General features: G+C 55.9%; 1 protein-coding gene across 3 annotated transcripts; it reads right to left on the bottom strand.

The window, feature by feature from the left end:
• Window positions 1–6102: 6102 nt before the first annotated feature.
• Window positions 6103–16324, bottom strand: C13H15orf39 (chromosome 13 C15orf39 homolog). 3 transcript variants are annotated; one of them, XM_071568737.1, is made up of 4 exons: window positions 16228–16324; window positions 11665–11852; window positions 8182–11283; window positions 6103–7572 (listed from the first exon to the last, which is right to left on the bottom strand). In XM_071568737.1, exons 3-4 carry the CDS (start codon window positions 11234–11236, stop codon window positions 7496–7498), a joined length of 3132 nt encoding a protein of 1043 aa, XP_071424838.1. In that variant the 5' UTR covers window positions 11237–11283; window positions 11665–11852; window positions 16228–16324; the 3' UTR covers window positions 6103–7495. The 3 variants fall into 3 exon arrangements, with proteins under 3 accessions (XP_071424838.1, XP_071424837.1, XP_071424839.1); XM_071568736.1 differs by lacking the exon at window positions 11665–11852; XM_071568738.1 differs by lacking the exon at window positions 16228–16324 and having other exon boundaries at window positions 8182–11279; window positions 11665–12643.
• Between the last annotated feature and the right edge of the window lie 362 nt (window positions 16325–16686).

Here is a 16686-nt window from a genome sequence, read left to right as displayed (position 1 = left end):
GCCCCCCAGCAAAGCTCCAACTCCAGGGGCATCCAGGGGCCCCCCGGCAAAGCTCCAACTCCAGGGGCATCCAGGGGCCCCCCGGCAAAGCTCCATCTCCAGGGGCATCCAGGGGCTCCCCGGCAAAGCTCCATCTCCAGGGGCATCCAGGGGCTCCCCGGCAAAGCTCCAGCTCCAGGGGCATCCAGAGACTCCTCCAGCACCTGCAGGTGCTTTCACCATCCCTCCTCGAGAGCCTCACCCACTCTGCCCACACCTGATCCCATGTGAGCCCTGATGTGGCCCCTCCTCACCCTCAGTGGCCACACCTGGGGCTGCCCCAGGGGATCGGGGAGTGTCCCCAGTGCTCCCAGTTCCCTTCTGGATTCCTCACAGTGCTCCCAGTTCCCTCCCAGAGAAAGAAAAGAGAATTAAAACAAAAACCCAAACCAAAACAAAAAAAATCCGCCCCAAAATAAATAAAATTCCAATAAAATAGAAAATGAAATGAAAGCAGAATAATATAAAAATAAAATAAAAACGAAAATTTTAAAAAATAAAAAAAGAAAAAGAAAGTTAAAAGATAAATTAAAAAATAAAATAAAAACTAAAGTTTGAACGAATTTGTACAGAGAGTGAGGTGTTCTCCAGCACAGCACCTGGACCACCAGCGGGGACATGGCCATTCAGCCTTTAAAGACAGTATTAAAAAAATTAGAATAAAAAATATAATGACAGATAAATTTAAAAAGAAAAATAAATAGAAAAATAAAATAAAAATAAAGTAAAAAATAACGGCATAATTTACAGTAAATATAGAATAAAAATACAATAAATACCGTTGTGCCACACCCAAGATGGCGGCCCTGAGCCACACACATCACGCCACACTCAAGATGGCGACCGGGCGGAGTCGCGCGCTCGCCACACTCAAAATGGCGGCCCGACCCGCAATGTCATCAGCACTCAAGATGGCAGCGCGACCGGATGTTGTGACGGCACCCTCAATATGGCGGCTCTGCCCGTACATGCCTTTGCCCCTTCCCAAGATGGCGTGCGAGGCGCCCTGCCCTCAGCAAGGTGTCCACCAGTTTGCCTGACCCCAACCCCCGACCCGCACATCTCGCTGCGGCGCTGCCGGGGCGGGGACGGGGCAGGGGTGGCACACGGGGCAGGGGACAGGGGTGGCACACGGGGCAGGGGTGGCACATGGGGCAGGGGACAGGGGTGGGACACGGGGAGGGACAGGGGTGGGACACGGGGCAGGGGTGGGACACGGGGAGGGGCAGGGGTGGGACACGGGGAGGGGACAGGGGTGGACACGGGGCAGGGGTGGCACATGGGGCAGGGGACAGGGGTGGGACACGGGGAGGGACAGGGGTGGGACACGGGGCAGGGGTGGGACACGGGGACAGGGCAGGGGTGGCACACGGGGCAGGGGTGGCACACGGGGACGGGGCAGGGGTGGCACACGGGGAGGGGCAGGGGTGGCACATGGGGACGGGGTGGCACACGGGGAGGGGGCAGGGGTGGCACACGGGGACGGGAAGGGCTGGCACACGGGGCAGAGGTGGCACACAGGGCAGGGGTGGCACACGGGGCAGAGGTGGCACACGGGGCTGGGATGGCACACGGGGAGGGGCAGGGGTGGCACACAGGGCAGAGGTGGCACACGGGGCAGAGGTGGCACACAGGGCAGGGGTGGCACACGGGGCAGAGGTGGCACACGGGGCTGGGATGGCACACGGGGAGGGGCAGGGGTGGCACACAGGGCAGAGGTGGCACACGGGGCAGAGGTGGCACACGGGGAGGGGCAGGGGTGTCACACGGGGATAGGGCAGGGGTGGCACACGGGGCACGGGTGGCACACGGGGCACGGGTGGCACACGGCGCCGTGCCTGTCCCTGTCTCGCTCCCTGCACTGCAGAAATGTCCCTGCACGGCCGGTTGTTGCCCCCAGCCAGGAGCAGAGCCCAGGGCTGAGCCGCTGCCCCTTCTGCCGGAGCCGCAGCCGGCCAAGGGATGCGGGAGGAGGAGGAGGAGGAGGAGGAGGAGGAGGAGGAGGAGGAGGAGGAGGAGGAGGAGGAGGAGGAGGAGGAGGAGGAGGAGGAGGAGGAGGAGGAGGAGGAGGAGATAGATGGAGATGGAGATGATGGAGGAGATGGAGGAGGAGGAGGAGGAGGAGGAGGAGGAGGAGGAGGAGGAAGAGATGGAGATGGAGAGAGATGGAGATGATGGAGGAGATGGAGGAGGAGGAGGAGGAACCTCCTGCTCTGCTCCAGGCAGGGAGTGGAGGGGTCGGTTGTGCTCCAGCCACTCTGGTTCCTCAGCACTGTGAGGGAAGGTAACATGAAGGTGCCCCCAGAACGCCAGGCAGTGGAAGTTCAGAATTTATTCCAGAAGCTGAGAACACTGGATTTACAAGGGGAAACTAACAGTGCTGCAAAGCCTGAGAAGGACAGACGGGCTCCCTGTTCTCCTCAAGGTTTTTCCCTTCATTGGCCTCCCCTGGGCCTGGAGCCCGTGGGAGTTTCTTTCTCCTCGTACCAGGGAGAGCCTGACACCTTCCTCTGGAATGCAAAGGAAAAACCCCATCCCACTCCTCTGGGAGCCCCACCATCCCCACCCCAACACCTCACCCCAGCAGAGCTCTGGAGTGGCTTTTTCTGGAGCTTCAGCTGCTTTCAGACCTTTCAGACAGGAATCCCTCAGGGTGATGACCCCAGGCAGGGAGTGCAGCCCCTCACCACACACATCTGCAGCATTTTCCTGGGCAAACCCTTCCCCTCGAGCCAACCCCACTCCTTCCCATCAGCTGCACTCACAGAACTCAGGGATGTTTGTCTGCAAGGTCTTGTGGCTGGACAGTATCTGGTCCAGCTGGAAGGAAGAAGCCTCTGGTAATTGAGCAGCTTCTTCAAACTCCCCCATGGGAAGGGGAAAACGTATCAGGACGTGGGCAATAAACAGAGAGGAGGTGACCTAAAAATAAACGGCGGAGGAACTGGACTTCACACCAATCTATGAGATTCATAGTGAAGACCTTTTATTACACAAAGCACACAGTTTATACGGGGTTAGGACTACAACTTATTGGCTAAAAGAGTTACACACCACCACGCCAGATACTTCAACTGGTTAGGACCTCTCTCTCACAAGTCCCATGTTTATATTATTTCATCCTGGCTATCTTCGTGCACCTGCAGAGTCCTGTGAACTCCCACTATGTGAATTCTTGGGGAGTAAACCACCTCCCTGCCAGCCAGCAGCAGCTGAGCTCTGCTGCTTCTGGCTGATAGCTCAGTCTCACAGGGCTTTTCTACAGATCTGAATTGCTCACTTTTGATTTTACTGTAACAGGGAGGGAGCTCAGTTTGCCCAGGGCAGCACCTCGGGGAGTGCCTGTGGATCAGAGTGCCCACCCACACGGGAATAGTGCCTGGGAGGGAATGCCCCAGCACCATCAGTGTGCCATGGCCCTGCTGGAGTGAGGAGAGCTCAGTCCTGTTGGTACAGAAAAATCACAAGTGAGCAATTCAGATCTATATAAGACCCTCTGAGACTGAAAGCAGCCAAGAATAAGCGAGGCCGCAGCTGCTCGTGTCCGGTAAACGAGAAATCACTCCCCGGGAGGAATCAGCAACTCCCCAGAGGTTTCCCATGAGAACTCCTTAGGTTTCTCACAGCACACCAGAGATCTTTCTGAAAACATCTAGGATGAGTTCATATAAACATTGGACTTGTGAGATCTGCTTTATAACCAATGGGTATTTGCAATTAGGTGGTGTGAGGTTCAATTTAGCCAACTGAACGTAGCTTTAACCTTATATAAACCGTGTGTAGTGTGTAATAAAGTTGGCATTCACTTGATCACATTGGTCTGTGTTGTTTCTTTACAGTCCCACCGCAAACCAAGCCCTGGTGAAGCAGTGCCAGGATTTACCCATCCCCACCCTGCTCAAGGGGGCAACAGGCCCACCCAGCAAGGGCTGATGCAGCCCACAGGCTTCTCACCCCAGCAGGGCTTGTGTTCTGAAGCAGCAGCTTCCCTGCACCTCGGGGCTCCAATATCCCTCCCAGGCAGCTCCAGCACTCCCCATCAGTGTCACAATCCCTGTAGCTCCCTGAATTGCTGCTCCCTCGAGCTGGGCTGTGCTGCCCAGCAGCTGGATTGCAATGGCAGCACACGCACAGGATGGGGGAGCCTGCAGGGGCAGGATGCAGGGGTGTCAACCCTGTGCAGCCAGGTTTGCCCACAATCACTGGCTCTGCTGGCTGGAGGCCTCCCCGGTGGCTGCAGGGGGATAGAGCCACTGGACATGGACAGAGCATCAAGCTGGGTGGGCACCACCTCCATCACCACAGCCCTGCAGAGGGGCCAGAGGCAGCCATCAGGAGAGAAGGCTGCAGCCATACCTGAGAGGTGACAGGGACCCCAGTAACTGCCCTGTCTGATCTCTAGGGATGCCCTCAGACACCCTCTGTGGTCTTTGGGGCTTTGCTGTGCCCACTGGCTGTCCCAGTGACTGCTGGCATCTGTGTGGCATCATGTGAGCCTGGTCCTGCTCTATGGAGGTTTCCCAGAGCAAGGTGATGCCAGGAGCTTGGGCTGGGGTCACCCCCAGCCTGGAAGAGCTGGGTCAAGGTAGCAGACACACCCATGACAAGCCACTGTGTGAGGGACAGTCACAGCTGCTGCAGTGCCCAGCCTGAGCCCATCCCTGTCCGCAGGTGAGGTCCAGGATATCAGTGGGGCTGCAGGTGGTGTCCCCAGGTGCCACCAGATGTCACCTGCCCCTTGCTGGGTGACTGAAGAGCCCAGAAGACCCCATGTCAGGGCAGGTAGAGCCTCCAGGCTGTAGGGGAGAGCAGTGGCAGACACACACATGGCCAGCACCAGGAAGGTTCTGCACCACATCCACACAGACAGCAGGACACGTGGCTGTTCCCACAGCCCCTTCCCTCTCACCACAGAGCACAAGTTCTGCCTGCAGGACAGCAATGTCCACAGGCCTTGGTGGTCTAATCCCTTGGCTCATCTTGGGAGAGACCATGGAGAGAGATCAGCTGTGGAGAGGTACAGCAGGAGATTCAGGCTGGGTCCTGCCAGCTCGCCCCCTACAGCCCATCCCAGTGACTGGCCCATTCCCAGAGCATCCCATCCCAAGCAACTCATGCATCAGAGTCAGGGCATCTTGTTAAAACGTCTTTCTCTCCAGCAGCTTCCTAGCTCAGGAAAGCCTGTGCCAAGCTACAGCATATCCCAAGAGGCTCCCAGTGCAGAGCAGGGCTGTAACCAGCCCCAGGCTCAGACATTACCTCATTCCCTGCCCCAAACACCCATTTTGCTGCAAACAGCCTCCCCAAGGACAGCCAGGCTCACCAACCTACAAGGACACCTAACAGCACCCTAAGAGACAAGAACACCAAACCCCCATCCAAGCCCTGGCTTTTCTCTCATTTCCCAGGGAGAGGGAATGTGACTCCATTCTGGTTGCTACCAATTTACACACAAACTCATTTGCACTCCCCCAGGTGAAACTGGAGGGGCTCTCAGCTTCCCTCTGCTCCTCATTAATTCCTTGGCAGAGGAAGAAGCCTGCTCCTCTAGGTAGGATGATCCTGAAACCCTTATGATGCTCCCCAAAACACCATTTGGGGGTGTGGGTTGTGGCAGAGCTGTTCCTCTGCTGGGCTCCAGTAATTTGGGCTGAAAAACAATGTTTGGGGTACTTGGCTTTTGGGATCAGGCAGATTCCATGCCTAGTGGAGGCTCACAAGGGGCAGGTATCTTGGGGGTCCCTACTGGAGCAGCTGAAGTTGCATCCCTGAGCACCCCACACTCTCCTGCCCAGTTTCTGATGCTCAGACACTTCCACCAGCATTCTCTTCCTGCCCTGTCACCCAAGGGGATTCAGGATGTCCCACTCCCCTGGGTGATCTGTCATGGCATGCTGGACACTGAATCCAGCCCTGTCATGATGGGACAGAGGGGCTGTGCACATCACTCCTGGCTTGATGCAGGGAGAAGCAGGCAAGTAGAGTGAGGGGAATTTGGGGACCCTCCATCCCCAGAAAGGTCACGTTATGCCCACGCTGGGAAGCAGACACAGAAACAAAGCATGTCTAGAAAAGAGCCACACTCTTTTAACCAGGTGAAGCACCTCTTAAAATTGACACTCTTACTAAAAAATTAAATAAAGGGAAGAAACTTTCTTCCCTGGACCTTATAAATGTATAAAAGGGACAATGTTATTAACAAATGCTGCTTCTTCCCCTATCACTGTGGGAAGGAAGTGATGAGAAGAGCAGCCTCCCCCATTCCCTGTCCCATCCACAGCCAGTCCATTCCAATGGAAAACCACAAAGGCACATACAAAAATCACCCAATGGCAAACACATTTGTTGGCTAAGTACAGTTTGGGGAGGTTTTTTTCTATTTTTCCCTCCATTTCCTTAGTTGAAAATAAATATTCATTGTAGTGAAATAAAAAACCCTAATAATCTTTGTTTTGTTCCTCCATGCCCTGCAGCAGCTGGAAAAAACCCTGAGAGATGAGTTTGTAAGGCCACTGCTGTGCACCCTGCTGCAGCCCCCCAGGGTGAGGGGATGTTTGCATGTCCTGGAATGCCCCTGAACCCTTTGGGATGGGAAGGATCTCTGCTTCCAAGGTCTGGCAGCACCACTTCCCTCTCTGCCCCTACCGCTACCACATCGCCATGAAGGTGATCACTGAATGTGCATCTTCTCTAGTGGAAGAGGATCTCGGATGTAAAAAGTAGTTTGGTTTTCTTTTCTTTAACAGTCTTTAAATCTTTCTTGCAGCCTTTTAGTTCAAATGAAAACACAAGTATAAATTATTGTATTTTAAGAAAAAACAACCCCAAACACATGACCTGAAAGCAGCAGCTCCTTATAAAGGTAAATCCAGAAAATTTGTAAAATGTCTTCATTTGAAACAAAAAAATTAGTCCTGGGACTACAGAAGTCACAATTCCCTTGTGCTGATGTTATGTCAGGTCCCTGTAACACTTTAAAGACGAAAAACCAGAATGAAGGTAGGTTTATTGGGAATGGCATGGATCAAGCAGGAGAGAAGGATTTAGAGGAGAGGATGGGATGTCATCCTTTTTCCAAGGCTGGGGACAGTGCCATGGCCATTTCCATGCTCTTCTTGCTCCAGCTCCACTGAACTCCAGCCATTCGCTCCCAGCTCACCAAGTTGGTCATGGATGGAGGTCAGAGATGCACTAAAAGATGATGCATTCAAAGAAAAGCTGCCATGAGAGGTTCCAGCCCATCCCTGTGGGACCAGGTACCACACCAGCATCCCTGTGTCTGGTCCTGCATCACTGCACTGTTTTCACCCTGAGCATTGTCCTTGGAGGGTCCTTGATGCTGGTGGGAACTGAGTGTCTCCCTGCAGGGCTGCTGGTGACCTCAGTATCTGCAAATCTGGGGATGAGGGACCTTCCTGTTCCCATTCTCATTTAGCTGTTGTCCTTGGCACGTTCCTTAATGCCTCCTTTTCTGTGATCTATCCATGGCTGTTGTTTTGCCATCAACTTTCAGTGTCTCCACACCAGGACTACCTGGAAGAGGAAGGAATGGTTAGAGTGGGCAGGATTTCAGTTCCACATCACAAATAATCCCAGCTCCAGTCTGGCCCACAGGGTAGCATGTCCCCAGCCAAATCAAATCCACAAAAATACACATGCACCTCCACAAAATGAAATGTAAATCCCATCAATTCCTATAAACCTACATGGAAGAGGAGTAACCCACTTGGAAGGACTCTGGCTAGCCTGCAACCTCAAACTTAGAAGACATAAAGTTGTTGGCAAAGGCCTTGAGCAGCAGCAAAAGGGTATCTGGATAGAGCAGAGATGCCACCAGTTGGATGGGACAACCACGGGTGGGCAGTTCTGGCACACTGCCCTTGGATGGGTAGAGGCAGCCTGGAGATGGCTGACACCTCCCTGACATCCCTAGGATGACTTTTCTCCCTCCCAGCTCAGGCTTTTTCCCTCCATAACCCACAAAGAAAAGGTGGTCAGAATCCATGGTAGGATAGGGGTGCTGAGGCACCAGGTGAGTGATGGATGCTCCCAAAAAGCAGCAGCATCTGAAAGGCAGGTGCAGCTGGAGTATCCCTGGGACAGCCCAAGGGACCCACTCACAGGAGATGCTAGGCTACCTACCGAGCTGTTGCAGGATGGAGTTGTGCCAGTGAAGGTTGAGCAGGTCTGGATAGATTGCAGGAAGCTGCCTGAGTGCCAGGAGCTTCAGCATGCGAGAGGTGCAGCTCTTCAGTTCCAGCTCCCTCAGGTGCCTCTCCTCTGAGAGCGTGGTGGGACGCAGCTCCACCTTGTGCTTCTGCAGCACAAGGTCAATGGAGGCACCAGGGAGCTTTGGGAAGAGTTTCTCCTTCACCACGTGGATGGGGATGAAGATGGCTCCTGCCCGGAAAACATGGGGGAAAGGGCAAGAGAACACAAAGGTCTCCAGCTGGGAGAACAGGCTGGCGAGGAGCTTGGCCACATCCTGGAAAGCCAGCCAGATCTCCTTGCCTTTGGTGGGCTTCTCAGGAGTGGAAACCTTGGAGCCATTCTTGGGCTTGGGCAGGGATTTGGGCAACTCTCCCAGCTCTTCTGTAAGCTCTGCCTTCTTCAGCCACTGCTGCAGGAGCTCTGGAGAGGACTGGGACACTGAGTCCGAAATCGTGTCACAGAGCCAGGTGTGCAGGGTGGTGAAGCTCTGTCCGCACGGTGTCTCTGCTGGGGGATCCCCAAGCTTCCTGGCTGGTGAGATCCTCTCCTCCTCTGGGGTGACTGGGGCTTCACAAAGTGGGGGCTCTGGGAGGTTTGGGCCCGAGACGGTGCTGGGCTGGGGGTCAGGCAGTGGGACTGGGGTGCGGCTGGATGGTGAGGAGGCTGGTTGGTTCGGCGTGGTGTTGCTGCTGGGTGGGCTGGGCTGGTGGGTGCGAGGTCTGCCATCTTGCTGGGGGAGCTCGATGCTGGATGTGAGGGAGTGCAGGAGCTTGTGTTTTCTGGACATGTTGGTGGCTGAGCACTGGAACTTGCTCCTGTCCCCAGAGCCCACCTCCAGCAGACAGGTCTGGGCCCCCTCTCCGTTCCCCACTTTCCCCCCTGAAGCCTCTTTCTCCTCCTCCTCCACATCCTCCCAGTCCAGTGTCACCTCCACATAGCTGCCAAGTTCCTCGGTCTCCTCTGCTTCCAGTGGTCTCTTCTTCAAGGTAAGATCCAGCACCACGTCCTTGTGGGGCAGCTCCCCAGTGCCAGCTGTGTCCTTGTGGGGCAGCTCCCCCATGCCCACCATGTAAGGGCTGCCCTCCGGAGACCCCAGTTCTGGGGGCACAGGCTTTGGCTTTTTGGGGGCCCTCCCGTAACAACTTTCTCCTTGGCTCTGCACTGCACCACTGTCTGACCTCAGGCTGGACACCACAGAGGTGTCTCTGAGGCAAGCAGGCTCCTGGGTGTCACTCATGTTTTGAGGTGGGGGGTCTGCCCACAGGTGGTCCCTGCTGAAGAGTACAGGGGCTGAGTCCTTGTTCCAGTCCAGGTAGTCCTGGTAAGGTGCCAGGCTGAAGACATTGTGGATCACTGGCATTGGTGGAGAAGAAGAAACTCTGGTGTCTTCCAGCCCCTCTGGGGAGGTCACGGATGGAGAAGGGGGAACAAGCTCCTTGGGAGAATCCTTGACCTTGCAGGCATTTTGTTTCTTTAGGGTGGCTGGAGCCGCTCGTCTCCTGCAGCAGGTGTTGTCCTGAGGGGCTGGGCTGGTGTTCCTCCTCCCCAGGTATGGGCGCTCCTGCTCCCCTTGCCTGGGTTTCTCCCAGCTCCCTTCTCTTTTGGGAAATGTCTCCCTGTGCCCACTGGAGCCTCTGGACAGCTTCTCCGGGGCACAGACAGGTTGGAAAGCACTGCTGTGCAACTGTGGACTGTCTGCCTGCCGCTGCTCACATCCCAACTCCAGGCCAGACAAGGAGGTGTGAAACACTGATCCATCACCAGCACTGAAGGTAGAACTGGAGTGCCTGGGCAGCTCCACATCCCTTGGCAGCTCGGCATTCCTCAGGACCACCACTGGCTTAGCAGGAGGTGATGCCACCACACCAGCACCTGCTGTCCCTGGCACACAGGTGTCCAAGGGGCTGGGAAAGTAGCTCCTTGGGCCTTGGGGCTTGAGGTAAGAGCTGGGAAAGGGCTCCCCGCTTTCCACAAAGCTGAAGCTGGGCAGGGCACTGGGCTCCCCTGCTGTGGGAGCCGGAGGGTGATAGCGGGGAGCAGCTCTGGGAGGAGACAGTGCGTAGGGGTGGGGTGGGTAGCACATTGTTGGCCTCTCCTGGTTCGTCAGGCCAGCATCAGGCAGCTGAAGCTTGGGCCAGGAGTCAGGGCTGAGGCTGGGGACCTCCAGCACCACCTTCTGGCTGTGGGCAGTGGGGGAGCTCGCTTCCAAGAGCAGGGTGCTTGGCGGAGGCCTGTATTTATCAAAGGTGACATAGTAGTGGGATAAGCCAATGGGGGAGCCCAGCTGCTCCTCGGCAGGCAGCACCATGCTGGAGGGCAGCGGTGGCATGCTGGGGTTGGAGCAGGGACCCCTCCTGGGGGGCTCACCAAGGTGTAGAGGGTGCGTGGCAGAGGGCAGAGCCCAGTTTGCCTCCCCTGGTCTCTGCTGCAGGCTCTCCACTTGTGTTCCCAGTGGCAGAGCCATCCTGGGGGCCAGGAAGCAGGTGGGGGCTCCATACATGGGCTTGGGGACCGCCAGTGGGGCCGCCGTGTTCACTGCCGTTGACTTCTTCACTGGTAAGGGGCATCTTGGTCTGTCTAACTTCTTCCTAGACATCAGCGGCTCCTGCATCAGACTGTCTTTACTCTTCTGGGCACCCGTGGGCTGCAGCCTGGCACCCAGGCTCTCCGAGGGATACACCAGGATGCCCACCAGAGACCCCTCAGCCGGCACTGGCTGGCTCATGGCTCCAGGGCCGTAGTGCAGGTAGGTGGGTGTTGGGCTCCAGCGGGCCAGGGGCTCCTGAGGACCCTTGGAGTTCTGAAGCTGGCAGGCAAAGTAGGAGCCCTTGTAGTTGAAATGGTTTTCAGAGCCAGGGCTGGGCACAGGGCTGGATTTGCTCTGGATCTGCCTGGACGGAAAGCTGATGGCAGGCTCTGTCTCCAGCCGAGGTAGCTTACTGAAAATCACAGGGTCCACAGACTCCAAGTACCGTTTTGAGGCCATTTATACCTTGCTGCTGCTGTCCCAACAGGAGAAATGAGCTGGCCTTCCTAAACAAGAGAGAGAAAAAGCCATGAGCAAATCAAATCCCCACAGCCAGCACCCTGTGGTGGCACAGAGTGACAAAGTCTCCCAGGAGCCCTCCAAAAGTCACTTTGCCTCTGCTGGCTGGGGAAAGAATGTTGGTGTGCTGGTTTAAATGTAAACCGGCAGGAGAAGCAAACTCAACACAAAAGAGATTATAAATCAGAGCTACAATTTAATAACAATATTACAATAAATGCAGTGGCACAAAGAGAAATTGGTTTTAACCCACAAAACCCAGAAGTATAACCCAGCACCATGGAGCACAAACACAAAGGGGTTTGTTAGCTCCTGTGCTGAGACCCATGTGGTTCCCTCAAGTCTAAAGCAAAAGGAAGTGAAAAAACCTGTTGATGCAGATGGCAGCTGCAGTCTTGTCGAGAGTGGTGGTCTCCTGTCGAGGTGCTGCTCCTCCTCTGGATCCAACGAGTGGTTCCCCGAGGTCTTCAAACAGCCAGATTATGTGCCCTCAGGTTCAGGTGGGAGGACCCAGTCCCTCCCCCTGGGCGGGGACTTACACAATGGGTGATTAACTCTGTGAGTCAGGGGGTATTGTTGAACCGTTGATGGCCCATTAGCAGCCACGCCCCCTCAGGCTGGGTGCTAAGGAGCTGATGACTCACTGGAGGGGAGTTATCACAGCTCTTATCTCACAGATGTCTTTCCCAGCCAGCTCCCAGCCTGAGGAGTCAGGTGTGCCCTGGGCAGCTGCTGCAAAAGGGCCATTGTTAACAGTTCTTGGGAAATGATTAGAGGGGGTAGAATACACAGCTTTGGTCACCCCCAGTGATAAACTGGTCCCACCTGCTGAACTAGGACAAGGGGGAATCTTGCGAGGTTGGCTGGACATTTCTCCATCTGTCTCCCTGGAAAAGCTCTGGAAAGCTCTATCTACTTTGGTTCCAAAGCCTCAATGAGTGTCTGTTTCAGGCAGTGGGGAGCAAAGCTGGGTCAGCTCAGGTGAAGAGCCAGCAGACACAAACACAGAGGGCTCAAAATTTCCACCCCCAGTTTCAGCTTTTAAAGTCGCTTGAGGTTTCTCCCCCAAGGCAGCAGTTCATCCTCTCCCTCAGGATGTCTTCTGATTTGGGGCTGCTGTGCAGTGGGTGCTGGTCCACAGTGACAGGTGGTGGATGCCAGCAGGTGGAGCTGGCAGGCTGTCCCAGCACAGTCCTGTACCCTAGAGCATTCCAGGTATTCTCCCAGTGTCTCCTGGCACCACCCACCATCTCCCCAGCACTGCCCAGCATCTCCTGAGCATCCCACTGAGACACCTGAGCATCACTAGAGAACCAAGAGCATCACAGGACCTTCACTCAGCATCCCCCCCACCATCACCTGAGCATCCTGTATATCACCCAAGCAATCCCAAAAACCCACCTGAGCATCACTGGCTCAGCACCCTCCCAACATGGGCAAACATCACCCAGTGTTTCCCAGCACAGCCCAAGCCCAGGGATGGAGGACTTGGGGATCCTGCAGTAGGATCTCCTCCATGTTATTTTTTCCCTCTTGTGACAAGAGTTAGCAGAGAAGCCAAGGAGGAAATGGAGGAAGAGCACATGGAGATAAGATAAAAGCCACATCCACAGCTGGGGAAATGGAGCAGATAAGGGGAAGAGTTGTGGAGGGAGATAAGGGACTGGTGGTGCTGCAGCTCTGCCTGGAGGGGATCTGCCTCTCCCCAGACCCAGCTCACCCCAAACAGCACAACTATAGCTGCACCCTCTACTGATCCTTCCCATTGTGCTTCTTATGCAAACTTCAACAATTTCTCACTTTCCCCTGAGGATGCTGCTTCCCTGGAATCCTCTGAAAACCCCACTGAAGGGTCAGTGCTTCCTTTCCCACTTGCACCCTCAGAAGCAGCTTCCCCACATAACTTGCAGCAGCTTTATCTTCATGATAAATCCTCAGGGTCATTTCCAAGACATCCCTGTCTTGGGTTGAGCTGGCAAAATGCCAACTGCCCGATACAGAATGTCAGAGGTTCCCTCCTCCTCACCAAGAAAAGGGAGGAAAAAACCTGGAAACTCAAAACAGGTTTCTATATTTATACAGAAAGGAGAAAATTAAAAGAAAACTACAGTATAACACAGATACACAAGTTAGAAATAACAAAAAATAACTCCCCACTCCCCATCAAACACAAATCCCACCATTCTAGCTACAAATCACTCCAGAGAACTCAATCCCCCGAGGGACAGACCCAACGAGACAGAAAGACTAAGAACAAACATTTTACATCCCTGAGATAACATGGTGGTGAGCTGGTGCTGGGCCCGGTCCTCCTGGGCCAGCACAGTGCATCCTTCCCAGATGAGAAGCCATAGAGGAACTGAGAGAACTCCTCCTACTCTATTATATTTATATCCCAGTTTGCATCATCTGGTATGAAATATTTCTTTGGTTGCTTCAGTCTGGTGACACCTGTCTCTCCTAATCTATGTAGATTCTCTGAGCCTGCTAAATTGAGGCCTAGCTAAAACTAAAACCAAAACTTCCACAATCCAGCACCAACTTAGATCCAGGGAAAACAGCTCCCTCCAACTTGAAAAAAGCTCAGAGAAAACCCCATACTGGGTTATTCTTTTTCCAGGGAGGATCTCTCAGGAGGGGGATGTTTACATCCATCTCCCCAGGATATGCTGCATGGGAGAGAGAGGCAAGCACAGAATCCCTTCACGGCTGTGACAATGTCCAGGGTGGGCACACTGGGATAGTAAACGAGGATCCTCTGACGTTTCCCCACTGGTTTTCCCCCTTCTTCAAAACCCCAGGGACCAACAACCCCTGGCATGGGGACATGGTGAGGCCAGCAGGTGACACCACAGGGCAGACACAACTGCCCCATTTCACTCAGCTCCGACTGCCAGCCTTGCTGGGGGGATGCAGAACAGGAGTCATCCCCCAGCAGAGGCTGGAGCCAGGCATGTGGATTCCCTTATGAATCTTGTCTGATAGGGTTGAACTCATTAAAAACCTCTTCAGGGGCGAGGGCACTCATGGGCCCACTCTTTCCATGAAATCCACTGGGGCTTTGCCCAGCTGGTGCCATCCCTACATCTGCACCATCTCCAAAAAACAGCTCGACTTTTGCTGTCACCATCAGCTTTTTCCCTCTGGGACTATCACCTTGCAGCCAGCGGGGGAGGAGAGGAACACGTGGGGATCAGGGCCAGGGGGATGCCTGAGGGAACCCCAACAAATGCAGTCAGCAATTCCGAAACCCCACAGCTGCGAAAAGCAGCCAATGGATTAAACACAACCCATTATTCCTCTTTTTAAAATGTTTTTGACTTTTTTCACCCTTTCTCTTCTTCTCAAGGTCTTTTTCCTAGCACAGGCCATTTGGCCGCGAGGGAGTAAAAGTAAAACCAAATGCAGAGGAACACGTGCCGCCCGAGCAGCGAAACCTCCCCGAGAAGCTCCCACGGGCCCCAGAGAACTTTTATCTGCCACGTTCCGGGTATCCAAAGAGCACGGGAGGGCTTCTGTGCCCCCACCCGAGGCTCGTCGCGCCTGTCAAGGCTGTTTGGAACACTTGAGACACCTCTGTTTTATCCCGACAGCTCCAAACGCCGTGTCGGTGCCCGCTGTCACCGGCGCAATCAGGCGCGGCGCAGCTCCCCGGAATTTCCTGCCCAGGATGCGATGTGCTCAGCGGGAGCCTCTCACCGCAGCCTCCCTCCCGCCTCCTCCAGCGCCACGTGATGCCCAGAAACAGGCGCCAGCTCCCGGCCAGCCCGCAGGAATGGAGGAATAACCCGCAAACCTCCCCAGCCCGCTGGCTCGCAGCATGCCCAGCCCGCCCGAGCCATGCCCGGGTGCAGCCCGCGAGGGTCGCGGCGTTTCCCGGGGTCCCCCCGCCCCGAAACCAGTGGATTTCACCGGGAATGAGGCGGATTCCCGGCCGGCTGCAAGCCCGGTTTCACAATCGCGGGGACTTTGGGACCCAGCCGAGGAGGTCACTTTTCCCACCTCTCTCTCCACCTTTCCCATCTCTCCGGCGGGTTTGGATGAGACCACCCATCGGCAGCGCTCCCATCATTTGGGGAAACGAGCAAGAGGCCTCAGTGGCTCCAGCTCCTCCATTCCACACCTTGTCCCTCTTCCACAAAGTTTGCAGGTCCCGAGCTTCTCCCAGGAGGGCAAACACCGAGCCAGAGCCTTCCCTTGGACCGAGCCAGCTGTTCATTAAAGCAGCGATGGCTTGTCTGCGAATTAAGTTGAAACCCCCCCAGGAATATTCACTTTTATATAAACACCACCCCCCTTCATGGAGCATTGAGCGGCCACCAGAAGGGCTCAGTGAGTCCGTTCCCTCCTATGTGAGCGATGAAAACGCCTCCAAAACGCATCGATCCCATTCCGCCCCACCGATGTCAGGTCCCAGGCTGGCCACGGTCAAGGCTGGGGCCCCTCGGTGCTCGCAGGTCCCCCAGAACACGAGGTACGGATGTGGCAGGGGGTAAAGGTGGCCGTGTCGGTCCTTCTGTCCCCTTCACACACCCACGGCCACCGCCTTCGTGTGGCCAACCCTCCGGTGACCCCCGAAACAAGCCCCTCGCAAGAAGCAAAGAGCACTCACGCTGCGCATCAGTCGCATGATCCAAAGTGCCCATAAATGGGTAAAATCCCGGGATCCGGAGCCTGCAACCGGCTTTTCCCTGCACGGCTCAACGAGAAGCAGATGATCCCGAGGAAGGCGTGCGGGGAAGTGGGGAGCCCCCACGCTGTCCGAGGGCTTCTCCCGCAAAGGGAGCCCCGAGGCAAGCGGGGAGCTGGCTGTGGGTCCCCCTGCGCCGTTGTGTTCCCGCATCCCGCCGCTCCCTCCCCGCATCCCGCCGCTCCCTCCCGCAACCCTCCGCTCCCCTCCGGGACGCGCATCCCTCGGGCCCCTCGCTCACCTGCAGCTGCGGCCGCGGTGCCTCCCCCGGGCCATCCCTGCGGGGTCCGGGGGGCTCGGCGGGCACGGGGAAGCGCTCCACCCGCAGCCCGCGTAGTGCGGAGGAAGTGGGCGGAGAAGGAGGAGGAGGAGGGGAAGGAGGGCTGGCTGTGCATGTGGGCCGGTCGGACGCGAGGAGGGGAAGGGGCAGCCTCGCTACATGTTCGCTGAGCGGTGACTTGCCCGTGCGCTCGGCGCGGGGACCCTCGGCACAGGGATGTCCCCCCACGTTACGGGGGACACTCACCCCTCTTCGGTAGAGTCCCCTTTTCAGCAAGCCCCCCGTTCTGGAGGAGGACCCGCAAGGGGAGCCGCATTGTATGGAGCCCCAGCTGGCTTAATAAATATGTACATCCCCTTGAGCCAGGTATGCATAACCCACTGTGCATCTGGGGCCATGGCCTGGCGCCCTACCAAAGCA

This window comes from Pithys albifrons, chromosome 13 (genome assembly GCF_047495875.1).
Source record: "Pithys albifrons albifrons isolate INPA30051 chromosome 13, PitAlb_v1, whole genome shotgun sequence".
Classification (NCBI taxonomy): domain Eukaryota; kingdom Metazoa; phylum Chordata; class Aves; order Passeriformes; family Thamnophilidae; genus Pithys; species Pithys albifrons.
Note: the sequence above shows the minus strand (reverse complement) of the source record. Positions and strands in the feature narration are given on the sequence as shown.